The 27,999-nt window shown below is 41.0% G+C and overlaps 1 protein-coding gene across 1 annotated transcript; it reads left to right on the top strand.

The window, feature by feature from the left end:
- The first annotated feature begins 23 nt into the window (after positions 1-23).
- Positions 24-27,999, top strand: atf6 (activating transcription factor 6). Its single transcript, XM_004555023.6, has 16 exons — positions 24-250; positions 1,322-1,410; positions 1,759-1,837; positions 2,101-2,198; positions 2,857-2,980; positions 3,262-3,465; positions 5,014-5,183; positions 12,756-12,941; positions 13,037-13,128; positions 14,619-14,768; positions 16,264-16,359; positions 16,447-16,549; positions 17,310-17,380; positions 18,364-18,475; positions 21,601-21,685; positions 26,876-27,999. The coding sequence occupies exons 1-16, from the start codon at positions 151-153 to the stop codon at positions 27,070-27,072; spliced, it is 1,956 nt and encodes a 651-aa protein (XP_004555080.3). The 5' UTR covers positions 24-150; the 3' UTR covers positions 27,073-27,999.

The raw sequence follows: 27,999 nt of genomic DNA, 5'->3' as shown, positions 1-27,999 counted from the left end.
GCGACGGGTCCCTCGGCGGCACCCGTAGACTGACGGTAAAGTCAGACGTGTATCTAAACGGGAAGTTCATCCCTAAACAGCCGCTTGATCAACAGTGGTATGATCGCGCTTTGTTACAGTGTGATAATATACTAATGAATTCAAAAGAGGATGTCATCCGACTTAACGTTAGACTTCGAAAATCATCGGCAATACCCTGCGATGGATAGTGAGGCAGGCATCATCTCCATCGATCAGGAGGGAGAGTGGGGTAAGCAACAGCGGAGCTCACATATTCTAGAAAGACCTATAGAGAGAAGCAGTGTAGCTGACCCAGGATATCAACAGAGACAACACGTATAAAAGAGGAGTGTTTATAAGTCGGTTGTTTTAAAGACACAAGTAGGAGGTTTATGTGTTGTGCTTGTTGTCACACTCCTAAGTCTAAGTTAGCCATTTAGCATTAGCCATGATGCTGTGACGATGTAACAGCAGGTAATTGGAGTTATAACCAGCACTGTAACTGGAGACAGGGCACACTTCACACTGCATTGTCTGATCATTATTACAGATATGTAATACTAAATATTGATAATATATAAAGTGCACAACTTACCCTAAAAAAACAAAAACACGAAGATTGTAGATTTTTTTTCTCATTTTTACTGATTTATTTTAATAATCGATTTTAAGGTCTCGAAAAGTACAACTTGTTAACAATTTATATATTTATTGTTATCTATTATTATCATTATTAATGCTATTTTTTATTAGGTTACTAATAATAGACTTGCTGTTTGCACTTACTTGTGTTTTATGCTGAATTGTGTAATAACCCGAGGAAGAAAATGTAGAAGAAACAAATAAGATGTTAAAAATGAAAGTGAAACAGATTTGTTAAAGTGTGACCATAATAAACTTGTTTGGCCTGTTAGAGTTTATGCTTTGAAAAAGACAAAAAACAAAGATACATTTTTAAGGGTACATTTTTTGGTGTTAGTAGTTTTGTCTGTAATTGTGTTATGCTGTGTTGTGCGTGTTGAGCATGCATGTTTTTGTGGCACAGTCTGAACTGTATTGATTACTTTTCCAAATTACACATTGCCTGTATGGGCTATTTATTGAATATGGCAGAACTAACTAAATACAGTAAATTTGATCATACCAGCTTGTCTCTTTTACTGGCAGTTAACCGCAAGAAAAAAGCAAAAGCCAAATGTGCCACTTACTTATTTTGAAGATATTTTTTGTAATTGTTTTGTAATTGTCTTCTTCAATAATCTCATGATAAAGATTTCTAATGGAAAGCAATTGTCTGTGTTCTGTTCTCATTGACATACAGACTTAAGCCTGTTCGATGAGCTGGAGAAACTAGGCGATGAGCTGCGGGATGCAGATGAGCTGCTTGAAGCTCTTGATAATGCTGGCTATGTGAGTAACTCATCCTCTTAATATGCAAATACACGGGGAAGTGAAAGATCAGCCCAGTGGAAATCTGAAAAAAATTGACTGTGTGGTGCTGAAGGTAGAGCCTAAGATGGCTACAGCCACATTTTGTTATGCAAGGATAGATCATGCACCAAAAAAAAAAAAAAATTCCACCTACATCGTGCATGCAAAAAAAATACTGTAGACTCAAATAAATGTCCCAGAATTCAAACGTGTTTAATTTTATCAGCTATAAATGACACATTGATTGGATTTCCCTACATGCATTTGCTTCCATTCTGCTTTCTCAGGAAGTCCATTTTTTTCAAAACCATATGTTTGATTTCTCAGGCCAATGGTGTTCCAGTTCTGGACTTTGACATCGACATTCCTCCATGGAATGAAATGGATACATGCAGCATTTCCACAGGTACGTGGTGTCACACTGCAGCACAAAATAAGGACTATATAAATAAATCTAAAAGGGATATTACTCAGGGATAATATAGCTGTTTTACTACATGCATGTAACATTGGTGCGTCATTATTTTTCAAACTTGTCCACCATGCAGTAGGTTTAATGGTCCAACAATACAAAAGTATTGAATGGTTCAATACTTGAGAGACGCATTGGCTTATGCTGAATAAGACTCGCACATATTGCCCATTGTTTCCATGTCCTTGTGCATCCAGATGGTGAGGTGAGCGTGGACTCTCTGTCACCTGCCCACACTCTGAGCTCGGTGCCCTCTCCTGCCTCAGTGGAAGCTTTGTCTCCGTGTTCCTTGCAGGTAAGACACGGTTTTCAACTCTTTGTCCTTCCTGGTTTTTCTGCATTTGAATTTCATTTCCAATGCAAATTGCACTTTGTTTCACAATGTGATTATTTACATGCTTGCCCCTCCTTTGAGCAGTTGCAGCAACAAAAATTTTCATCCAGATGGCGTTCAAACAATGACAGCTGCTCTTTCCTTTTGGATGGTCATGCACACACTTGAGACACTTATTACCAAAAGCCTTAAACACCTTGTCAGATTAATAATTTGCCATCCATCTGAAATGTGCTCCAACGTCTCGTTAAAAACAGAAAAAAAGGTGCTGACAGCTTCAAGCATATTAGCATAATTTAGCAGGCAGATGTTTTCACAGCGTGTCAAAACAAGGACAAGGGTTACATCTTTTTCTGGCCTCAACACAGTCTGCACGCATTTGTCTGCTAAAGGAATCGTCCTGACTTCTCCAAGGACACATTTGTCTGCTGGAGTCTTTGAGTACTGATAAGGACTCTATCTGTTTTTATCTGGCGTGCCTTGAGCACACATAGAGTACAAATGGCTTCACAAATTAATTTATAGTGTCACGGGTGAAACGTATTTAAACAGTGATGTGACTACACTGATCATGTCCTCGAAGATACACGATCTAAATCTCATTTGTTTCTTCATTCAGGATGAGGCCCTGTCTCCACAATCGCAGCCGTCTCCTCTTTCAGTCTGCTCAGAGTCCAGTGGCTTTTCTGAAATCTCTTCCCCACCTCGAAAAGCTGCAAAGAGGACCAATCAGGTTGTACGAGGTGAGGCAGCTTCTGCCACCACACGTCTGCTAGCTATTCAGCTTTTCTCAATATTTAGATATTTGATTACTAAAACAGGGAAGATTTGCTATTTTTGCACCACAGTATGGGTTTGCAAAACTCTGGGATGTCGAGTCCTGAAAAAAAAAAGTCCTTTAAGAATAACTTATAACTGTAAATGCATATTTGTTTTCCTGAGCTTAGGATATTTATATGAATACCGTTTCCTTGTCTAACTACTTCCATCCCTGTCCTTTGACATATGCACACATGCACACCAGCCAAGCCAGTGCAGCCGGTCAAGAAGCCGATTCAGATTGGCCCAAAGGTTTCCATCCAGCCCAAACCACTGATTACAGCTGTGCCATTGGCTCAAGCAGCAGCTCCCATGCAGGCCAAGACAATCATCATCCAGCCCCTGCAGACCACTGTGCTCCCTGTGGTAAAACCAGCTCCAGTCAGCATCAAACCAGCACCCCCTGCAGGTCAGGGCTCACACTGCAACACATCAAAACATGCTTCTCCCTCCCTGCACTGTATTGCATCAGACCAATGCATTAGTCATATTAACTGGAAATTTGATATGTCTTACTCATAATACTTTGTAACTCATAATTTAGAGATGATATTCAGGATTATGTTGTCAGTGCTACTGAATCTTTTGTAAGCAATAATTTAATTGTTGTATCTTTGCCAGTAGGTGGTGCTTTAACAACAGTTTTTGCTCTGTGTGAGGCTGTTTCTCACTATTTTGCTTGATGATCAATACATAAGAATGAAATTAGACAGTAGATTATCTTAATCAAAATATGTCCATATTTGCCTAACATTTGGAAAAAAATATGCTCTTTTTAAATCATTATTTTTTAATAAATAGCCGAACAAACTTGCTTTCTAACCAAAAAGTGAGACTGTTTATGGGCTGCTATGTGTTTCGTGCATTAGAGTCATTATTGCTGTTGTTTCTTTCTGGTTTAGCCTTTCTGGGTGACCAGTCAGGCCCTCTGTGTTTGTTACATCAGCAGCATCTAAGCCAATGTAAATACTTATGTCATTGCTTGGGTCCCAAATGGGTGGAGCATCTGACCTCTCTCGAAGTGAATTTGAACTTGGCTCCGCTGTCTGCCTTGTAACGGCCAAGATGGCAGATGGTTAAGGCCAAGACATTCAAATGCAAAGCCCCAGATGGAAATTTATTCAAGCGTGCTCAGTGCTATGAAGGGTATTGTTTTATGAGCTCATCAACATTCACAGCTGAGGAGTAAACCTCCTCAGCAACGGGACGATTTGAAAAAGGAAAGAAAGGAAATGAAACTGTTTATTGATTATTTTCCAACAAACAAACATGCTGAACCAAACGTTTGACGTTTTTTTTAGGCCTATGACTTCTTACACATGGTGAACTTGGGCGCAGGACTTGGTGTTGGCACTGCACACATTCATTAGCAGAACTGGCAAACGCTTGCACAATTAGCATTGACAGGTTTAGCATTAAAGGGGAAGGTGGCAGGGTCAGCTTGATGAGTGGTTCCTGGCACACCGCTCTGGGAGGCTTCTGCATTAGTAAGACCTTAATTTATAGTGACAGTCTTGCATTATGTTTTCCTTGTTTATTGCATTTGAGCTATGTTGTACTTCAAGTGTGGGGACACGTGCACATTTATGTCTGTTTAAGCTGATAAGCATCACAAACCTATCACGGTGGAATGTGCAAGTTTAAGACCATGGGTCAAGATGGCAAACATCTTCTCCACCTGTAATTTAACAAAAAAGTCCTGTTAAAGAGAAGGAGGTGTATGTGGGTCACCAGAGGCAGGGAGGAGTTTGGAGGAACCTGCATCTGCATCATTTTTACAGGGCACATTGGGCTCATCTTTCTTTTGTGTATTGTCACTGTACAAGACGAAGGCTGGATGAAAAAATAAATGCGAAAGCAAAGTAATCTTCATTAGTCTATGTTAATCACACAATAAAAATATGATTAGCGTGGTTAAGACCTTTAATTTGAAAAAGCCTGTGTGTCTCTCTCTCAGGTCACCCTCTTTTGCTGTCTCAGCCAAGCCAGCTACTGCAGATCCAAACACCACAGGCCATCTCTGGGAGCGTGGTCACTATGCCAGCACTCAGCCAGGACTGGTCTGTACCCGTCGCTGCTCCACCAGTGGTTTCGGGCACACTTTTGACCCCATCCTCAGAGGATGATGTGAGTTCTGAGCATTCTCTAAGAATCTTCTTTTATGAGAGTTTCTATATAATCACCCAACACTGAGATGTTACCACTTCTGGTTTAAAAGCTCTTATCCATAAAATATACAGGGAAAAAAAATTCTTTCTTATTTTGTGTGTCATGATTATTCATCTTTCTCTGTATGCTGACTGTTAACTTGTTTTTGTGGGGATTTGTTGGGTGTTTACTCTAAAATCAGGTGCATTAAATGCAGGCACATGTGGTGATATAAGTAGTATAATTCTTATTTGTTCCACTTTTCATAGACAGGTTACAAAGTGCTTTACAAACTATACAGAGTTGGAGTTAAAAGTAAATATAAAATTAAAAGAAAGCACCGGAGTAATATATCTGATTATCGTTCAGAGCAAGTTTACCAAAATAAATAAATAAATTACAAGCTTGTAAAACATTTTTATTTTTACCCTGTGTGTTTTAGAAGCATGCAGGCCTTTAATGAGTATTTCAACGACAGTGGAGGAGTATCTTAAGGATAGGTAGGATTTTTAAGCTCACGAAACGCTGTGATGGTCGTAGTCTTTAATTTGCTACCTAACTAGCAATGTGCCCAAGTTATTCACAGGAATAAATGGTGCCTTCAACACCTGTGTTTGTGTGCGCGTGTGTGTATCGACATGCAAGTACTTGCCTGTGTGCGCTTGCATGGAGCAGCATTGTTATGCATCGTGATTGTGCGTGCAGTTGCTCACTTTGTGATGCTGTGCTCCGGGTGTTTACGCTTGAACTGGATCCTGTCCAACCCAAACTCCCCCATTTAAACCTTTTTTTTTTTTGTATTAATTTTAATCTCACAAACCATTAACTTTGATTTTTGGCTAAAATGGTGGAAATGAAAAAGCATTTATAGCTGTTGTTTATAATAATGAATCCATTTTTCCACACTGAGAGAAAAGTTATTACTCTGCATGGACCATGCCAGTCACCGAAGACACAAATTGCTGCTTTTTTTTGCATAGAGAGTGAGTACCAGGCACGTTCATTTACTTTATACCAGGGGCACTCAAAGTGCCAGTGTAGGGAGCCAGTTTATGATGGAGGGCTATAGAAATCCACACGTGAAACACTTACTTTGCAATGTCACTGCTCAGAGGGTGGTTTGTCTTGGTGGTTGTCATTTTTGTGCGAGTTTTGTAGTTTTGGAGGGTTTTGTTTTGTTTTGCGGGTTTTTTAAACCACTGATGAAGTGGCATTTCTTGAAACCAACTCTGTTTCTTAAGACTTATGGTGGCTAGAGCAGAACTGAAAGTTACATGAACTTTTTCTTATGCAGCTCTTTTCTACTCTACATGAGCATTTGAAGTGCTTTATAGAACATGCATTCGCACAAGCACCTTTTTCTGTGCCTTGCCTCTAGACTAGTGCTTTCTCTCTAACGATCGCATACACCTACACTCTGGTGAATGCATCGGGAGCAACTCAGGGTTCAGTATCTTGCCCCAGGATTTCTTGGCATGCAGATCAGTACGCTTGGGCAACGAACCACCAACCTTCCCATTAGGAGACCACCTACTCTATCTCCTAAACCACAGCCACCCCTAAGAAGTTAAAACAGAAGAAAACTGTTCCTTTTGTCTCATTTTGCACCATTATACATAGTATGAAATGTAGAGAATCACATTCTTTCTTTGTTGTGCGCAGGGGCCGAATAAAATGTTAACAACGGCCACCATTTGTGACCACAGACCACACTTTGAGAACCGTGGCTTGAGACCACGTTATGATCTGAAAGGAATGATTTTCACTTTGTAATCAGAGATAAATCTTAAGGAATGCTGCAGAGCACTGAGACGACACAAACATGTAAAAATACAAATAGATGATGAGTGTTTTTTTTTTAATTTGCTACAGTAGAACAGATTAGTTTGAAAAGGACAGGACATTGCTTTCAGTATTAATGGCAGAGGGTGTATTCTTTCGTGTGATGCGTTCAGGGGTGATGCCAGGACAGCTGCGCTTTCCCCACACGCATTCGTTTCTCCCTGGTTGATTTTTACGACAGCGTATACATGCAACCGAGGCCCCGTTAACTGCAGCAGAGACTGCCCCAGCAATTTAAAAGACATAAAGTAAACTTGTAGTATTTTTTATTGTTTATGGCACATTTTCTTGGTCTCTTCATAAAGGGTCACCAACTTTTACAAGTGCTTGTCTTATTTTGTGTGGGCATGTTTGTCGTGATCTTTTAAAGACCTGAGGCTAGCGACTCGCTGGGACTTTTAGCAAATTCGCTGTTGTTTCGGGCTTCGGTCTCCAGCACAGCAGTTACTCATGTCTTGTTCTCATCTGACCTTTATTGGGTTGAGAAACATGTTCTCACTCTGTCTCCTCTTTCAGACTTGTTTGTTTTGTTAGCAGGACTTCCACATTCCCAGCATGTCTCCTTAGCATTAGGCTGAACAGCAAAGTTGCAAAAATGAAAAGTTAACACATTTTGAACCTTTGTTAATTATGGAAAACCATGTGTCACATTTGTGGAATGTCTCTAAAACCATGTGTAGTGATTTCTGTGGTGACAGTGGGAAAATGTATCCAGATTTCTGCTGTTATTATCTCATGGGGCAGTGATATATGTGAACATGGAAAAACAGTTCACTTCATCTTAATTAATATTAACTTGGTTAATCGGGTAATTAAAAAAAAAAAAAGATTCTGAAAAGCGTCTGGGTTTGTTGTGTTTTTTTTTTAAAATAAAATGTAATGGTTGACCTCTAGCTGTAAAAGCCGCCCACCCCTAAAAGGGCGTAGGGGAACTTGTCCAATTATCGCGGGCATAATTCAGTCGAGAGAAGCACTTTTTGTGCCAGACATCGAGAGAAATGTCGAAGAATTCCAAACCTCAGAGGCCAAAACAAATACTCCTCTCAGCCATTTGTAAACCCAACCAAGTCAATAAAGTTTATAATAGGTGATTAAAAGAAAGGGTCTGTAAACATTTAATTGTGAGCAGGACAAAGAGATCCAAAGTTTTGAAGTTCACCTTATTTATCAAGAGAAAAAGGTAGTGGAAATTTAAAAAGCTCATCTGAAGAGCCTTTTAAAGGACAACTGGGGCAGTTTTTACACATTTTTGTTAAGGATGGAATGTTTTTATATTTAGAGCAATTTCAATGGAGTTGGTTGTTTCTGTGGCACAACAAGGAGAATGTAAGAGGCTCGACTCTTCGTGAGAGAGCACTGCAGCTGCGTTCACTCATCGTGGTTTGGCTGCAGCAGAGTGGTGGACTTGATAGGCTTGTGGATGTGTAAAATGCCTGTTAAAGATGGCATGCTTGTGCCAGGTGTTGCTGCATGTTGTACAGTAAGTCTGTGTGTGTGTCGCTGATTCTGGTCTCCACAGTGCTGTATTTTGGCCTGCGTAAGCCTGGATGTTAAACGGCTGCAAAGGATTACATGCTTCAGACAGGTGTTGTGCAGTGCGACAGCTGTAAATAGCCATCAGGGATTGGGTCAGTGTAGTGTAATGGGCTCCCAAATGGCAAGGGATTTAGATGTATGTGAGTGTGTGTTTGTGTGCATGTGCATGCATGCAAGGGAAACCAATCCCGTCTGAAATTGCAGGCCTCAACAAAGGTTCCCATTAGTAGGATGGAAGGATTTACAGGGGTGGGCCCCAGGAAGGCCTGGTGGTCCCTGCGTACAGCTAACTCAGATATTTAGGCATGTTTAACTTCTTTTCATCAGAAATATTTCTAAAGCTGGACAGCTGAGACTGAGCTTGATTAAAAACATTGAATCCACTCGCTGGCCACTTTTTTTAGGTATACCTTTCTAGTACTTGGACCCCTTTTTCCTTCAGAATGGCCTTAATTCTTCATGACATGGATTCAACAAGGTGCTTGGACCTATTCCTCTGAGGTTTTGCAGCAACATCACACAGTTGCTGCAGATTTGCTGGCTGCACTTCAATGTTGCAAATCTCTTGTTCCAATACTTTACGTCTCAGACTTAATCCGTTAGATTGAGATCTGGTGACCGTGGAGGCTTTTTGAGTAAACTGAGCTCATTGTCATGTTGAAGAGCCTTGTACCTAATTCTGTTGGAAGCAGCCATTGTAAGATGCATACACTGTGGTAAAAACATGTTCAGTAACAATAGTGTGGTAGGCTTAGGCATTCACACTTGGTACTAACAGGCCCACAGTGTGCCTCTGGCCTCTGACATTAACAGGGCATTTCCACCCAGAGAACTGGCACTCACTGTTTTTTGGACCATTCTCTAAAAACTCTAGAAATGGTTGTGTGGGAAAATCCCAGTAGGTCAGCAGTTTGTGAAATACTCAGAAGTCACTTAAATCACCTTTCTTTGCCATTAGCAGTTGAAGAAAGTAGGCAGTGAGTGAATAACACATGAACACTTAACTTAAGACCCCTTTTTGTAGTCTCACCGTCCAAGCACTGTGCACTTCACACTGCATACTGCTGATGGGGAAAAATAGTAGTAGCTGTTATATTTTTTTCAGAAGCACAGCACGGTTAATCGCTCACTGTTTATATATAATTCCAAAATTTTGTCCTTAAACTGCCAGAACTCTGATCCAGGGTTATTATAGTAACTAAACTAAAATTGATGTGTTCATTGAGAGTCAACTGAGTTCCAAAGGTTCTACTGCCTGTACTAATTTTCCTAAATCTTGCCTCTGGCTCATGCCCTCCATACAATAATCATTACTAACTAAATTAAAACTAAACATTTTTAAACAACAAAAAATCAACCGCCTTTCGCCCTATGACAGCTGGGATAGGCTCCAGCGCCCCCCGCGACCCTGAAAAGGATAAGCGCAAGCAAATGGATGGATGGATGGACAACCAAACACACTCTGGAAACGAAGTGAAACTAAACTGAATTAATAGACTTAAAGAAGTCAAAACGAAATAAACAAAAATCACATTAGAAAATACACAACATAATAATGATCCACTCGCATCCTATTAGCAAACTTTATGGCTGAAGTAGGTTCATCATTCTGCTTGCTCTTTGCTCAACATATTGCAACCACATTGGCTACGACAGATCTGTAACTCATCACCTCTCTCTCCCGGCTTCCTCCTGCATTAGCAAAGATGTTTTCTTTGTTGTAACTGTGCGCATCCTTTCGACTGTTGGGGGACTTGTGATCTCGGCGACTGTCTGCGTCACGCTCGACTGAAATGTCACCTATGGAAACCATTTCACAGTTATGAGGGTTTATGACTCACAGTAAAATCATGAAACATTTACACCCTGACCCGTTAGAGGAAGCCACTATCATCTGGATAGATTAATGGTTAATCACAAACTTCCTTTTGGAATAATCCTTGAACTGTTGAACTGAATGAGGGGTTCCTCACTTGCATTGTGGCGATCAGACTCCTGTATGCTTTTCTCTCTTCACCCATATTCATCTGTTGAAGTGCTGTTGACCAGGAGTTGGGATGATCATGCAATTAGATGCATTCACACGGCGCTGATCAGTAAACCAACAGCTGTCTGCAGCTGTTGCTGTATGAGCTGTGCTTTGCTAATGGGCATTTTCCCCCCTTGTTTGCATTTCCCACTGGCATTCAAATAGTTTGAGTGTGAACAAGTATCACTGTTAGCCTCTCAACCCGCCAAGCTTCTTGAGAAATGCCACTCAGCCCCCTTTTTTTTGCCCCTTGCCCCACATCTTCCTCCCCAGCCTCATTGTGGACGCGACGTGAAGTTCCCCGTGCTCTTCACTCCCTGGTAACTGCTTACTTGCAGTGTTCCCAGGCTCGGGCTAGTGGCACGGCTCCCAGACCTCGGCTGGGAGACAGAAGAGTTTCTCAGGAGACAGAACACAAATACAGGGATCCAAATAACTTAATCACCAGCGGGGCTATTAGACCCTGGATCTTAGAGACTTACCCTTAGGAGGACGTTTGTGTTTGGAGAAGAGGGGCGGCGAGATGGCTGGGGAGTGGGTGGACAATGAAGGTGTTTGGGTAATCTGTGCCACTGGTTCTGCTAATTTGAGAGAGGTCATGTTAACATATGCACTATTTGGGTTAGCATGCGAGACTTTGATTTCAGTTCTCATCTTACTGACGTCAAGTGGAAAGAATCTAACAACTTGAGCGTGTCTTTATTTATTTATTAATTTGTTTATGTTGATATTTTTAAAGTCTTGATTCACACAAACGCCTCAGATAAACAAATCTGAACTGAAAAAAATGCCAGAATTGTATTTATTTATTTATAGTTTACCTTGAGAGTTAAAACAATAGATGCTGGCTGTGGCCGTTCTTATGTTTCCACATTTAGACCACTAACATATAAACTGTTTCTGTGTTTATGTGCCTGATGTGAACCCATTTATCAATGAGTGACACCTTTTCTAAACACACATATAGAATAGAAGCATTGCAGGTGACCTTTTATGCCCCTAGACGATCCTGGTGTAAATATTTTACTTAAAGCATACACTTAAGGGCTCTTTGGAGCGATGTTAATGCCAGGATTTGCTGAAGAATTGTCATTAACCTTACAATACATCCTTAATGTGTCTGTTTATTATTCTATCACTGAGGTAAACTAGAGCACCAGCAACAGAGGGAGTCTCTGGGTGAGAATAACACAGTCGGCACCGGCTTTTATGTTGGGTTTATCTTTCCTGCTTCCATTTATTTTCTGCGTTTCCTGTGATTTCTTTTTTCTCATGCCAATCTCTGCAATTCAAACCTCTGCCTTCTCCCACCTCTCCTTCCTCAGTATTTTTCAATATACCTCATGTGTTCCAAGTGTTAATGAATGAGTGTTGGTTCAAGAAATGGACAGAGCAGATGTCGGAGCACATGTATGTGAAATGAAATGGCAGTAAATACAAATGAATATAACATACGTCTTTAGAATTGACTGTAAAATGATGTTTAGTTTCCCAGAGACGCTGTGGTCAGAGAAATTATGTTTATGGGCAGTTTTTTTTGTTTTGTTTTTATTTTGTGTGGTTTTTTTTTTTCTTTTTTTGTTAATCCCATCCTCGGTTCTTGTTTGGACTTGATGGTCGACGTCACTGTGAAATCACAAAGCACACGTTCACACGCTTATTTCCCATAATTATCAAAAAAAAATACACTCGAAAGATTAAAGATCAACTACTCTGGGAAATAATAATGTTTTGCCAGCGGTATTCAGCATGATCACTCTGGAACAGAAAGTAAGTTCTGTACTGGTGGTGACTCAGTAGAGATGTAGTGATTGAGTGAATCTCCTCTGATGCTGTATTTATGATGTCTGTAATGCATATTGGATGAGACAGCCGTAACCTAACTTTTTGGAAGCACGAGATGTTTCTAGTTTTCTCCTCATTCCCAAGACACTTTTGGATCATTTTACTAAAAACAACTGCTCATGTGATTCAAAAGACTTTTTATTTAAGTCAGAAGAACCTGTGGTCTGCAGTCCAACGGGTGGCTTAGGAAGTAACTGCTTCTCTTTCCTGTTTGGAGTCGAGGAAGGATAAAATATTGGCGTAACTTCAATAATAAATGATGTCCTTGTTTCTGTTTTTTTCTCACATTCCCACTGTAGTCCAAGTTGTCCCAGAGACAGCAGCGCATGATAAAAAACCGCGAGTCAGCATCCCTGTCTCGGAAAAAGAAGAAAGAGTATTTGCTTTCGCTGGAAGCTCGCCTGAAGGTGGCGCTGTCTGAGAACGAGGTGCTCAAGAATGAGAACGGCAACCTAAAGAAACAGCTGGAGGGCCTTCTGAGCAAGGTGAGATACGACCAGCGCTTCCCTCACAGTACAGGCACATGTGCACGTGTTGGAAGTCGTTTTTACTACAATGGGTTTCCTCGCTTTCTCTGCAGAACACAGTGCTGAAAGCAACAGCACCCAAAAGGAGAGCGGTGTGCCTCATGGTGGTCGTGGTGTTCCTCGTTCTTAATGTTGCACCAATGAGGTGAGCGTGGGACACTGAACAGATGAATGCTTTCACTTGCCATAAAAAGTCATTTGATACAGTGATCGATGGCTGAAATTCAATTCAAACCAAATGAGTGCTGATGACGCTGATATTGTCAGGCTGCATGAATATTTCTGCCATGATTATTGACTGAATAGAAATGGGAAGCCCCGTGACTCACAGTGGGAAGCACGCCCTACATGTAAGATATTATGCAAAAAACGTTTTCCTTTTCAGACGATGTCTTCAACTTTTTAACCGCCCCACTCCCTCAAAACGAAGAAAAATCTCTTTTATCAAGTATATTGAACAAAAAGTAAAAGGTGATCATCGGTTGAGCTAATATTTGTGTATATTAAAAGTCATTGACTTTGCATGGTAATACTTTTGGGGGTTTCCCCGTAAGACTTTACTACTATGCTCTGGAGCCAAGCACCAGAGCATAGTACTGAGTAGTATGTAGTCCATTAATGCACATGCTATAAAAGCCCACCTTTATCCTGACCAAAGCCAATCTCTTGGAAAAGAAAGTGGCGATTAATAGTTCATATGTGCCGTATTGTTCTTGTGTGTACAGTTCAGTCCTCTGATGTTGCTGCCAGAGTTTATAGGACTTCTTGACTAATGGATGAATAACTCTCAAAACACTGTGATGGGCTGGGGCAAAAGTAAACTGTTACCACTTGTGAAAGTAAAATAAAATCATTCTGGCTTCAAACATAAGAAAGAAATGCAAAAAGCATTTGCACATGGTCATTTTTCTTATCTCTGCTTGTAATATTAACAATTGGGACAAATTGTAATGAGTTATATAAAACTACACCAAAGGGGGGGGACTTGATTCCTCTCAGCTAGCAGATGGAGGGGTTGTGTAACTCAAGAGCGCAGTTCACCTCCAAGTGTATTGAAAAATTTTCTGTTCTCATTTTATAAAAATGTTTATTTCCTACTGGGAATTTCATTCTCCACGAGGATCCAAGCATATCTTTTCTGGATCTGAAACTTCTCTTTACTAAAATCCACTTTTTTCTTTCCTTTTTATCTAGAGGTTAAACATGGAAACATGCGAATGAGTTTGCTTTTGCGGTTGCATTCACAGTATCTGAAGTGTGTGTGAGCCTCTACCTGTGCTCACATCTGTGGCTTTTTGTGTTTGGGCTCTCCTCTGGAATGTAAAAAATGCCCGCTTTGAGGTTGGATCCCTTTGAAATGAAAATGCCACACAGCGTAGTAATACCACTCAAAGTAACTGTGTGTATTTTTGCTTGTGTGCATGCGCCCTTTGGGTTGTGCAGTCGAGATCAGAGTTCAGATTCTGCTCGTGGCTAAAAACAAAAATCCCTCCTGTGCACAGGATGTGGGTCACGTGCATTTCAGTCCAGCACCAAGTTCTTTTTTTTACATTTCTTTTCTAACTCAAGTGTCCTGATTTTACCTCACCTGCGGGTTTTTTGTTTTTCTTAACTGACTTTTTTCTTTGTCATCAGTCTGTTTCAGGGTGGCCCGGGCTCTTCGCTCGAAGTTGCTTCCACGCAGCACAGTGGCAGACACCTGTTGGGTTTCTCACCAGAGGCAGAAATTGAACGCCTGATGGGTCCTGACGCTCTTGGCAGCAGGCCGTCTGAGATGGGCGACAGGTAATGAGCTAAACCCCCTAACTGCCTTCACAACAGCATGTTTATCCAGTATGTAACTAGACCAGGATGCACCTGTGCTCAGTCTGAACCGGTGAAGCTCATTAAGGCCCATGTAAACACAAGTGGCAGCTGATCACCTACCTTGTCCAAACAGCCGTTTGAATGCCTCCAGCGTCCTTGCTGTAGTCTAGTAGTTGCGCTTTGAACTGCAAGGTGAGAAATTGGGGTCAGTTCTTGTTTGACAGAAAGCTGTATATTGTTAATAGTTTATTTTTCTATGTGCTTATGTATATATTCTTTGTTTTTTCTAAATGCACTCCAGATCCTGCAGTTACATTTGTAAATTGCATGAATAACATTCCTGTTTGGTACCATACCTGACTCCCCATGTCATGAAAATTATGTTTTGCAAGGTGGTCAAACATCTAACGTCTCCAAGGCATCCTGCGTTGTGTGTTAGATCTCTGCCTAGGCTTTGTCACATGTTAATGCAGACTGTTCTTGTGTAGTATCAAGTTTCTCAGCAGCATTAAACACAGCGCAGGCAGGAAGGAACACATTAGCCTTTGCAAAAGGGGTGACAGCACCAAACCCAGCAGTGAGAAGAATGATTGGGGAGATATGCGATCTAATCTTAGGGTCCCACTGAACAGGAAGCTGCTCATGTGCTTGAAGGTTAAAATGGGCCCCTCTTTTAAACTTACTATCAGGCCTCTTTGGTCTGACATGTTGTCTCATGGAACCATTTCCAGGACATTAAGAGACGGGAAAATGAGGCATAGTCAACAAATTGGCTCACGTTGGTGAGGCCCAGGGGAGGGATTACGTCGCTGACTTACATTTTTCTTAACAAAGCCCCGCACAGGTGGGCACTTTCTTTGGGTAGTCTACATCGGCACCTCGAGAGTTACATTCACTCTCTGTAACTCTCCAACCAGAGTCAGGGAGTAAAATCTGCAGAGTAAAGTCAGGAGGTGCTGCGTGGTGCTAATCATTTGAACTTAAATGTGGTAACGTTTGATTGTTTTCATCTGTCTGTGCTCAGAGTCAGACTATATGTGACCATTTGGGTGGCAGTGCTCAACTCTGTAGCATGTTTATGATAATTGTGCGCAGGATTTACAGCAGCATGCGTCGCTGCACTCGCCCCTTTGATGCAAGTATATGTCTTCATGCATGCATTCAGCGATTGGATCACTGCCACCTCTGCACATGTTGAGCAAAAAGAACCAAAAAATTTTTTTTATTAGTTCCTAGTGTAATTATCACCACATTAAAGCCAAGATGAATTCCAATTTGGTGCCACTTTGTTCCCTGTTACTTATTCCACCATGGGTACTTTGCCTGCAGTGAACTGCATGCAGCCGTATTAGTTCTTGCTCTTTATTCACAATATTTTTAGCAGGTTGACGTAGATTTTTGAGTATCTTAGTGGCTGTGCAAAGTTTTGGCTCTTTGGTTATTTCACATCTCTGTGCTTTTTATTCTGTTTTAGATCTGAAGATAAAGCCCTGATGGTGGTAAAGGATCCCATCTTTGTCAGACCGTCTCCGCCCTGCCAGCCTTCTGTCAACAGGACCAAGTGCATTGAGTAAGTAACTTTATTTCATATACAGCTTACTGTCCATATGTTTCCCCTCATGCTAAAATGCAAAGACGCACTGTGTTAATTTGGCAGGCTGGCCCATGAGTTGAGGGGTTGGGTCCACCGTCACGAAGTTCAGCAGACCAAATCGAGACGAGAGAATAACAGCAACCACAAACCCACCAGGACGATTCTGGTAAGTCACAGCAGCGTGTTTTGCAAAACAGTAAAACACAGGTAATGGTCCGTGCACAAATTTACGTGATATTTGCTGCTGGCAATACATATTGCAAACTAAACCTCATTTGGATTTCAAGCCATTCCACTTTAAAAGTCTCTTGGCAACCCAGAGCCTGTCTTTCACCACTGTTTCACCTCCAGTCACACCTACCCCTTTTTCTGCCTCTCGTTTCTCTTTATTGGGCTGAATTTAATCCGGCAGCCCTGAGAAAGTAAACATAACACTTAGAGGGGAGCTATGGGATTAGTGCCCCCTGCTCCTTTTTTCCATATTTTTCCTTTTTTTTTTCAAAATCTGTCACAGCAGGTCCAGTCTACTAAAGCCGACCATCTGCCCACTTCATATATACACACATTGTTCTTATCTGTATTAACAGAAAAGGTGGAGGTGTTTATTGCCTGTCTGTATTCAGCTGTTTTACCCTTTCGGCCTTTGGAGTTGAACAGTAAATCTGCTCACTCTGATGTAACATGTGCCTGTGGATCACCACCTGAGTCTTTATTTCTTCATGACAGCTGTAAAATTTCTGAACGAGATGTCATTTATCAGGAGAAAACCTTGACACATGTGTGTGTGTGTGTGTGTGGATCTCTAGGAGTTTTGAAAGGATAGTCTGCTTTTATGTAGGCAATACTGTTTATTTTTACTGTTCTCTTTCATGGGCATTGATGTGGTTGCACAGATTATAGCTAATTGTCTGGTTTTTCCCTGACAGAAAACAGGAAATAAGGAGGACGAAGGCAGCCAGATTGTGACGGTTCAATACACAGAAACTACTGCGGAAAAGTAAGTAAAGGCCGGCTACAGAAAATTTCAGGTGTTTGTGTTTTGTTTTAATGAAGGTTGATTAGTTGATGCACCTGTAGACATAATAACCTGCCATGTTTTGGTGTTTTAGTAGAATTTGACCAAAGCGTTGCTTTAAATAGAAACTGGAGCGTTTTTGGCATTTGTCCCCTTTTTTTATATTTTACAGTTTTATAATATTCGATTTATGATGCAGTGATTTTTAAAGGATGACCCTTGCACACCGCTTTAGAAGTTTGGCGATGAACGAGAAACTTTTTGGCGCTTTTAAATCTGGCTACAAAATATCTGAGTTCATAGGAAAATGAAAGAAAATCACTTTCAGAAGTTAACCTCTTTAAGGCCAGATGAAAAAAACATAACACCAAAAATAGGAGGAAGTACTCAATGCTGCAGTGAGATAGCGAAGTAGCAGTTTTTAGGCTTTACTTTGTGCTCCAGCAGCAAATTACTGGGCAAGTCTGTTATACTGAGGCACAGACCACTGGGATGTTTTAGTAGTTGCTGTTTGAGTTGGTGTTTGAACAAGCAGAAATCAAATAGGACGCTGTGATATAAATCATATAGTTGAAATATGGATATGGGGCAGGGATAGCTCAGTAGGTAAAGTGGTCGCCCCATGATCGGAAGGTCGGCGGTTCGAATCCACTTAACGGCTACCCTGAGGTACCCCTGAGCAAGGTACCGTCCCTACACACTGCTCCCCGGGCGCCTGCTTAGTGGGCTGCCCACTGCTTCACTGAGTGAATGGGTCAAATGCAGAGAAAAAACAAGTAATTTCCCCATGGGGATCAATAAAGTATCCATTATTATCATTATTATTATTATTATTATATTACAGATTATCCTACATTTACTATCTGCAGTTAATTACAAGTATGCATGCTTGAATGTTTGTAGGTTTCATTGCTACCATATTCCTCTGACGAGTGTTTTCATAATTATCTGCGTTTCTTCCACAGGAGTCCTGGCAGTGAGCTGCAGGTGTACTACGCCCCTCGTCACACGTACACCGACTTCTTTGATGAGCTGAACCGCCGCGGCGACACCTTCTATGTCGTGTCTTTCCGTAGGGTAAGTTTGGACTTGTTTCTAGCTGAGGTGAATGGGGGAATTAGGCACATGAAGCAAAATGCAGCTGGAAGTTTTTACACATCAACACTAAACCGATTTCATTCTGTTTGAATCTGGTCAGATTTGTGATTAAACCAAAATTAAGCAAGGGATTCAAATTTAGTGCAATGTCTCTCTTCTTCAGCAGAGAGGTTTCTTTTGAACCAAAGGCCAGTTTTGAATTTGCAATATTTGTTTATACTCAAATATTACTGTCAGTTATCTTGATCTTTATTAATTGTTGCGCATTTGAGACTAAGTGCCAGGGGGGTACTGGTTATTACTGTTACCTCACAGCAAGAAGCTCTGCTCAAACCATTCTGTTTGCCGGTGCCGGTACGGGCTTCCATCGGCCATTCCAGTTTTCTGGAAAGCGTGCTTGTTTGGTTTTATTTGTTTTAAATTGGCCTGCAAGTTTATAGAACAAAGCACTATATAAATGTATGGTTAAATGTGGCTTGTAGTCTTATCTTGATGATATTCATATCTGCCTTTCATCCCTTCGTTCTAACCAGGAAAAAGGGAAATTAGTTTGGTTCACGGTAAACTTTTTGCTTTGAGTTTTACAGGAGTTTTATTCTTTGCCATCTCACTGAACAACAAAAACGCACAGCGGCTTCCAAAGTGATAGCGCTGAGATATTATTAAATTTGCTATCAAAAACTCTTTTGAAGCTGGAAAACACCTTTTTGTTCTCTCTTTTCATTTTTTTCTTTTTTCTGTGGTTGGTGATAATTAAGCTGGACTGAGTCTAACTGGAAAGGCTAAGAATGTTCCTGCTCTAGACTGCTGGATAATCTCGGTGAAGGTAAGCTCAGGGTTAGTCAGGGCGGTGAGAATTTTGACATATGTATCCAAAGATCGAGACACAAAGGTTCGGCTTTAGGTTGGCATAGTGACGACAAGGACAAAGGGAACAATGGTGTACCCGAGGTGAAGGTCTTTGCAGGTCAAGTAGCCAGCCTTTAGTTTGTAGCAGCTTTGTGATGCAGGGGGAGGAGGGTGGTCTGCTTTCTCCAACTTCGTGTCAGAAACCATTAACATTACAGGTAATAATCTCTCTCCCTCTCTCTCTCTTTTTAACTTTCATTCACAAAAGTTTTTTGGCAAAAGGAAACTTTGTGGATATTTTACAAACAATTGAATAGTTCAAACGTAAATTTAGGGCAGCTTTTTAGTTTGATTAACCAGTCATTCCTTACACAAAAAAAAAGGCATTAAAAAGACAGAAAATAACAATAATGAAGCGCTTCAGTGGATTTGTTAGATTTAGGAATTTGTTTCTTGGATTTTGAACTCTTTAAAGGTGAATTGCACTTTATTCAGGTGTTTCTCTTACACTTGCATTTTCCACATTTTAGCCCGTTCCTCTTCTTTCTGTGTGTTATCTGATCTTATCTTGATTTTATTCAACTGGAGATAGCATTCAAAAATACTTTTTTTAATGAATATGACAAAAACATAAGGACGAAATGATAAATAGACACTTCATGTAAAGTGTTTTAGTTACAGGCCAGTCATTCACTGTGACCTTCTTTTAATTCTCACAGACCTCGTTAGCTTTTCTCTCTCCGTTTATTTGCCTGTATTTGGTTTCCTGGGTTTCGGGGTGTGTGTGTCTGACAAAGCAGGAATGCTTTTTCTTTTTTTTTTGCTCCAGTTGGTATGATGTTATTACAAGACTGCCAAAGTTCTGGATTAAATTGTTTATATTTTAAAGCCAGTCACAAAATTTTTTGAGTTTTGTCCCTTGAGACAAAAGTATTTTTTCATTATGGTCTGTTCTTGCACCTTCCAGCAGTTGAAGTCACTCTGTACAGTATGTACAGGTCACGTTTCGGTCAAGGCAGCTTAAGGCCGTGCAGATGCGTTACCACCTGTGTCTTAATTTAGGTAGTAAATGAGGTAAGACGATGGAAAACACAACTCTCAGCGAGCTAAAGAAAGAATCGTCCAGGTGTGTCTTACTCTGCCGTCATTGTGTGGCCCTGTGTCACTTCTGATGCTGTTGTGGCGCCTGTGGCTTTATGTAAGTGTGCATTGGGGCGACGTGATGGAAACACTGCCAGCTTTCAGCCATCGCTATGGCAGCATCAGCTGTCATGTGGACTTGTCAAGCCCCTGATGAGGAGCAGTAATGTGGCTGGTGTTTTCTGTTTTTCCTTCCACTCTCCAATCACAGACACGCCGTCATTTTAACACATAATTTCACCTTTTCAGCTTACATTTAGTTCCCATGAGCACAGATCACAACATACACTTAACCGAAACAAAATTCTTTATGAATTTTTGCACCATTTTGATGAAACGTTACAGAAACTACGAAGCACATTCTCGTATTCACTGTTATGAAATAGAAACTGTCATTGCCCTATCCTGTTTATTTTCTGTAATCCATCTCCTGGACCCATATTCCTGTCTACCGTCACCTTAGCAACCTTAATTCTTCATGTCACTCACACCAGAACCTCACAGTTACCTGCTCAGGTTCACTGTTGTTAACGTTACACCGGTCACATGATATTGTCTTCAGCAGGCGTCGATGCAGCTGTTTAGGTTTTCTCAGCCTCTATGGGTTCACAAATATGTTTTTGCCTCACAAACTGGGAAAAGAATAAGAACCATCTTTTGTCATCCTGTTTCATTCTTAGACTCTGTTTTGTCTTAATCTCCTCATTTTCTTTGTTTTTGTTATCATTATTATTAATATTAATTAATTAATTTGCTTTGCTAGTTTTACTCATCTGTTAAAATGTGCACTGGATATAGATTAGTTTTACACAGCAGTGGTTCTAATAGCTTTAAAAGTTTCAGCTTGGAGTCATTTTGTGGAACAAACGGCTTCATGCTCTGATAAATAATACAAGCAACTTGTAACGTCTCCCAGCTTCTTCCACCTATTATCTTGCCCGTGATGACAGAAGCCTCGTTAAGCTGCTGAAGCTGATCGTGTGTATTCTTTAAGAAAAGGCTCTAAACTCATTGTGAAAGGCCTCTTTATCATTAAACACATACAAGTCGGATGTTTTGTTTGCTTTGAGTTTGTTGCGTTCTCCAATTTCCAACCTTCTCTTCTTTGTTCTCAGGATCATCTCCTACTTCCTGCCACCAGCCACAATAAAGGAAGTCCACCCAAGATGTCTGTCGTGTTGCCAGCCATGAACATAAATGGTAAGAAGTGCAGCACAGACACAGTTTGGAAGTGCAGCGTGATGTGGCAGATAAAAGGCAGCCCAGGTTCACATTCTCAATCACGTTTGCCCACAAGAATGCATTACTTGTGGCCTCAGACATTTACAGAAAAAAAGGGTTAGAAATTCTATTAGAACAAGAGTTTTGTGTTTTACTTCTGTGGTTGTGTTTTCAAGGGTTTAGTTTAGAAGCAAATTAAACAACAGGCAGCAGTTAAGCAAAGAAATAAGTGAAGAACATTGGTTTCTTGCCTGGAGTGCATCAGTTGACTATTAAACCTACTTGAAAGTCTAAGCACTTTGCTCTGAGTACACTGGTCAATTCATTCATTGTTACTGAGTCACATAATAACTTGTCATTTCATAATCAAATAATTTAAAGCAAATTTCATGTCCGCTTCAGATGGGAGAGCAGAGACACAGCTCATCTGACTCAATTTACTCTTGAAAACGCTCTTGCGGTCCACAGCTGTGGACAGAGTGGGTGGCAATCAGAGCGCGCTTGGTTGCGTTCTGGGGGCTGCTTTCCAGCTCATGTAGTCGCTCATTTATTCTCACCACCTGCCTTCAAAAACAAACACTGGATCAGCAGAAAGCGTAGACTTGCACTTGTGCATATTCTCAAATGATTGACAATTGGTGTATGCGTGTTTTTGACATCCATGACGTTATCGAGACTTTGCTTCACGGCTGTCAGATCTGCAGGATTATCAGTGCGTTCTATCAAAGTCAGGTCATTAGATGCTTCAGTAACAGGTGGCCTGATTTTCACAAAGCACGTGTAGAAGTGAGCTGAGAGAGAACACGCTCAAGAGGGGCTGTGTTTATGTCTGATGTAAGCAAATAGGAAGACACCACACTGTTGTTAACAGTTGAACTGTCATTTTTATTTGAGAACCTTTTTGTTTTCCTGTTAACTTCATACTTGTGAGTGGAGAAGCATCCAATTTGGTTAATGTTTCAGCAGCTAACCCTGGGAGGAGTGAGTGGGTGAAATGTGAGCCGCTCGCTCAGCAGGAGAGACGAGGCCATTTAGATTTTTTTTTCTGTGAGATGGGTGTTAGGTGAAGATAGATGAAGGTAAACATTGTTCTCGGTTGGTCTTGTCAGGGAGGAATGTTAAGGTCCAGGCCAGTCAAATGAAACCATTGAAATAAGCAGTAAATAGTGAAATCCAAGATGTGCTTGTGAGCTAATTGTTGAAATGGCCAAACAAAGGTGGCATTTATAAAGAAACGTCAGGTCTGGAAAGATTCTCGATTGCTCAACAAAGGTCTCAAATTTGCATGATCTGTCATGGACGCTTGAATTGAGTTACAAATTCAAAACAGCGGGTTAATGCCTGTCTGTTCGTGTCTTTGCGTGTAAGAAGTTGGCTCGATGATGTGGTAGTTCCTAGGGAGAGGGCTAACACCCGTTTTATGTTCAGAAATAACACAACTGCTCCTGCCTTGTGACTGAAAAGTTAGGACTAATGCAAAACCAAGACAGGGAAGGCTGACAAAGCAAAGGTTGCAGTAATTCTCCTGAAGCACAATCTCCACACGGCCCTCTTTCCTTTTAGATATGGAGCCCCATGTGCTGCACAGATAGCAGCCTTCAAGTAGCATTTTAGATTTATGCTGTCCTTGTTTGGACCTTTGAAGTGATTAAGTGCAAATGTATGCATATTTAGTTGGGTGAGACCCTTAGAGAAGGAGAAACACTGTCCTCTTACTGGAGAGTAATACTGTACTGGAAGATAATTCTTTCCAGCTCCCTGTTGCTGCTCTGCTTTAAGAATGCCTTCCTTCTCTAGTCACTAAATAGTTTTCATCTGGAGGAGATGGAGAGGCTTGGCTAATCTGGAGTGATCATTTAGTCTGTCTTGGTCAATAACTGAACATTAAAGATGGAGTTTTTGATCTAACGTCCACACGTCATAGAGTTATTTAATCTAGACATATTTGGTTTTCTCTAAAAATGTATCAGCCACAGCAGTGGCTCCTTATAAGGGCTGTGGGATGTGTTTATTCAGTAATCCTCTGAGTTTGAAAGTAGCTCAATCAATTGAAAGCGACGTGCTTGAAAGGGGGGAATTTTTCAGGGTTGACATCACTTACAGGTGGATGGACGTATGAGACGCACTGCAGTCTATTTTTACTTCTGTGAGATTATACATGCGCACTGTAGCCAACAGGCTGCCTTTCACTGGGGGTTCAATGTACAGCTCTATACTGCTGATTGACTTGAGGGTCAGATTTTCCTACTTCCCTAATCTAAACAGCAGGGCTCAGAAATGGAGTTCACTCTCACCAAACCAAATGTTTAACTCAAGCCACTCCAGAAAAATAAGACTCCAGTGACTATAGTGATTATGTGCCTTTAGAAATGACTTGTTTGGTCCATCATTGAGCGCTGCGGTTCAGATGAATCTTAACCACTTGTTGGTTGAATTCAGTAAGGCTTCAGTCATAGAGACCAGTCAGTGATCCCCCTGGAAACCTCTGGTTGCTAGGGAAAAATGTGGATTCCCCAACTTGAAAACTTGAAATATTAGGAAATGGAGAACATTTCCCTTCAAAATAAAAGTTTTGCTGTCCCACAGCAGCCAACACATTTTGAAAGGTGCAGCTTTTTTACTTTGAATGCAGACAGACTCTGTATCCAGGACGGTTGGCAGAAATGGCATTTTCTATGGAAATGACCGCAGCAACCTGCTAGCGGGTTAAAAAGGAGGATTTCGCTGCAGCACCACCACAGCACTACCAGCAACCACTCACAAACCAGTTGCAGAATATAAACGTTTCCCTAGTGATCAACAATGGCCAAGGGCTCACAGACTGCAGGCCTCCGTGATCGGGGCTTTAGCAATTGATTTTGCAGCTACTGCTAGCAACTTCTCACCAGACAGTTTTTCCCCCTCACAACTGGCAGTTACTAAGTGAAATCTAAGCGTATTATTCTTTATTTCTAATGGTGAGCATTACTTTTTTTGCTTCTAATTGGCTCTTACATTCTACTGTAGAATGATAGCTTGTAGTTTAGTAAGTTAAAGCCGAACATACTGGAAAAGTTCATTAAAACTGGACTGATGGTTTGTGTGAATGTGACCCTCCATTTAGTTTCATTGTCCCAAATCACATTATTTAGTTTGGGACCATACTTACTGATGAATAATGCTTCCTTTTGATGTAAACAAAATAAAAGGCCTTCCTTCATGAACATATCCTTAGAGTTTGTTCCAATCTGGCAGCCAACGTCCTCCTGAGATGCACTCTCAGGTTTCCTCAGATGCACCGCTGCCAGACATCGGGCCTTTATCAGCGTAGACCAGCTCGCTGTGACGCTGAAGGTTTCTGAAACAGATCCAGATGGTACCAGTATAAGGAGGAAATGAGACCACGCAGAGCAGGATGGCAGATCTGGCAGCCTCTTCAAAGACTTGCTATTTGAAAGCTGTGTGTTTGTGTGTTTCCTCTTTCACTGTTCAGGCCTCACAAGCTGTTAGTTAAAAAGACGTTACACAGTTTGGCATTCTGGTGAAAGACTGATGTAAACAGAGTCGAGTATTACATGTAAGTCCTGAGTTTGGATAATGGTTTAGGCAGTAGCCCAGAAATGACAGGGTCATTGCTGTACACTTAAAAAGTATTGATTTCATTAAGGAATAACAAAGTGCGACTGAAATAGTGAGTATTTGTATTTACAGGAGCACTATTTGGCAAATAGAACTAAAATGGTAAACACAGCATGTTAGCAGGCTGTTTTTAGCATTTAGCTCAAGTAACCGCTTGGCTGAACAAAAACAGTATTTATTCATCTAATGTCTGCTAACAGCAGCTGAACTCTGCAAGCAAGTGGTCACATAAGTCCAAGTGTAGCAGCAAAAGCCGCGTTCCTTGCCATGGGTGGATTTTATTGCTTTTGAACGTAAAAGGCGAAAAATGTGTAAACTCACTGTGATAAGTCCAGCCTCTCAGAGGCACGGGACCTTGAACCGATCCAGCCGCAATATACATGATTCATTTTTCCAGTCTCCTTCAGACCTAAATTGAGAGGGTCATAAAGCGACAAATCCAGATGCAGAGAATGACTTCCAGAGATGTCTGCTGAAACACTGAAGCTATTGGAAAAGCTCTGGTTTCGGTGCAGGTGCAAAATCGGAGGTTTATCAGCAGATGAAGTCAGAGTTACCGGTACTAGCTGTCTAATGTTATGAGCATCAGTGGAATCTTCCGTCTTGAGAAGGAGCTATTTTATAGCCTCTGTACAATCAGATGAACTCCCACTGCCTCCAAATGTATGTCCTGATGAACGATTAGGAAGCTGATGGCTTACACAGGTATCTGGAAAAATGACCAAAGCTTTTTAAAAGATCTTTGCAGGCTGTTTGGATTGGGTGTGATGCATATGGGGAATTTTATCTCAACCCCCACACAAAAGAAGCCGCAAGTTATTTGTTAGTGTGAATATATAAGCGATCCTTCAACATGTTTTAATTCCCATTTCTCCCCAGAAAAAGTTTATAAGAATGTCCACTTTAAAGGGTGTTTTTTCCGCCCCAGGCTGAGTGTAGATATCTTGCTGGATACCACAAACCATGAACCACTTGTGTGAAGTCCAGTATCTTTTTCCAAGTTTAAATTTTCCAAAATAAAAGCAGATTGCTTGTTTGTAGGTCAAGCTTTCAGATGACTCTGTGAAACATACAGTATTTAACGTTGTCTGCACTGTACACCATCTGCTTTCCCCGGGTTTCTTCTAACACAACAGCCTGACTCATCAGCGGCAAAAACTTTCTGACTTTTCAGCTTTGCCAAACTTTCTCTTCGTCTCTCAGCCCAGCAAGAAGCATCCTGACTCATCATCTGCAATCACTCTTTCTTTCTCCCACACTCTCGCCAGACTTTTCTTCTTTCCAGTTCGCATGTCCTGCTCTTGTTTAGAGATGTTTTGTTTATCTCCACGATGGAGAAATCCAGCGTGTGACTCACCTCTGGACTCCATCTGTGTAGCCCAGCCTCCACCCAAACTCCCTGCAGTTATCCCCCCTACCTAATGTTAACTGTCTCAAACAATACTCGGTACACTTCCACTCGCTCCACTCGAGCAAACACCAAAATGAAGGTACGCTAACTTTATTTGCAGATTTATTTCACAACCTTCTTCTCCCTTTCTTGCCTTACAGACAGCATTATAAGGGACAAAGACTTTGAGGTGATGATGCAGATTGACTGTGTAGTAACAGACACCAGGATCCTCCACATCAGATCTTCCACCATCCCGCCTCTGCTCCGGGTGAACCGCTCTGACACGTTTTACCAGAACTCCCCAGCAGAGAACAAGGTTGCGCCTCCTGTCGGCGTGCTAATGGGGTCTGCGTAAGATCATCAGCGACTCCTGCGTTCTTTACACCTCCTCATTAAAACTCATAAACGGAAGCACAAGATAACACCTCAGTTAATAATTTTTCTCATTTTTATTTGTATGAATGTGCTCTGCAGAAAACTAGTCATTGGAGGTTACAGAGGAAGCTCAATTTGTCCTCACAGTTCAGCCCCTTTCTGGAGCTGGACTGTAATAGGGTCCAAGCAGCAGCAGACTAGCTCCTTGTGTGGCAACATTGACTTACCCGTGTAACCCCAGATGCTTTATGTAAGGGTAATTGTTTAGCGGCAGGGGGCAGAGCATTGAACCTTGAGTTACCCCATCATAACACAAATACTTTTACCCCTTACAGCTTACTTTCAGTCGGCTCTTTTTTTCTGCACAAGCTCCAAAGCTCTGTGTGTGTGTGTGTGTGTGTGTGTGTGTGTGTGTGTGTGTGTGTGTGTGTGTGTGTGTGTGTGTGTGCTTAAAAAACATTAAATACATTATAAAAATGCATTTTTATTTAAAATGACCTGTTTGTTTGTATCTGATTGCTATAAAATGGAGTGCTATAATCATTTCTTTCTGTCTCTGAATAAAGCAAATCTGATCAGTGATGTATCAGACATGACAGATGAGTTATCTGCAGCAACAGAGGCACAAACTCAGGAAGTTAAGTGATCTTTGAACCCTATCTGGCTAATTGTTCTGTTATCTGCTGGTTTCTATTGCTGTTGATGAAGATTTTCACTAGTTAATTTTTTCGGGTCTTCGCTGTGTTTCTATATTCATGGACAGGTTTGGATATTGTACATATTTATTGCTGTTATTATGTAACAGCACACATCTGTGGTTTAATCCAATTCCCTCATTTTTTTTCCTTTGAAAAATTCAGTAGTCAAGTTTTATTTTCTTTCATTTTTATTTTGGTGATTTTTTTTT

The sequence above is a fragment of the Maylandia zebra genome, linkage group LG23 (genome assembly GCF_041146795.1).
Source record: "Maylandia zebra isolate NMK-2024a linkage group LG23, Mzebra_GT3a, whole genome shotgun sequence".
NCBI classification, from domain to species: Eukaryota; Metazoa; Chordata; class Actinopteri; order Cichliformes; family Cichlidae; genus Maylandia; species Maylandia zebra.
Note: the sequence above shows the minus strand (reverse complement) of the source record. Positions and strands in the feature narration are given on the sequence as shown.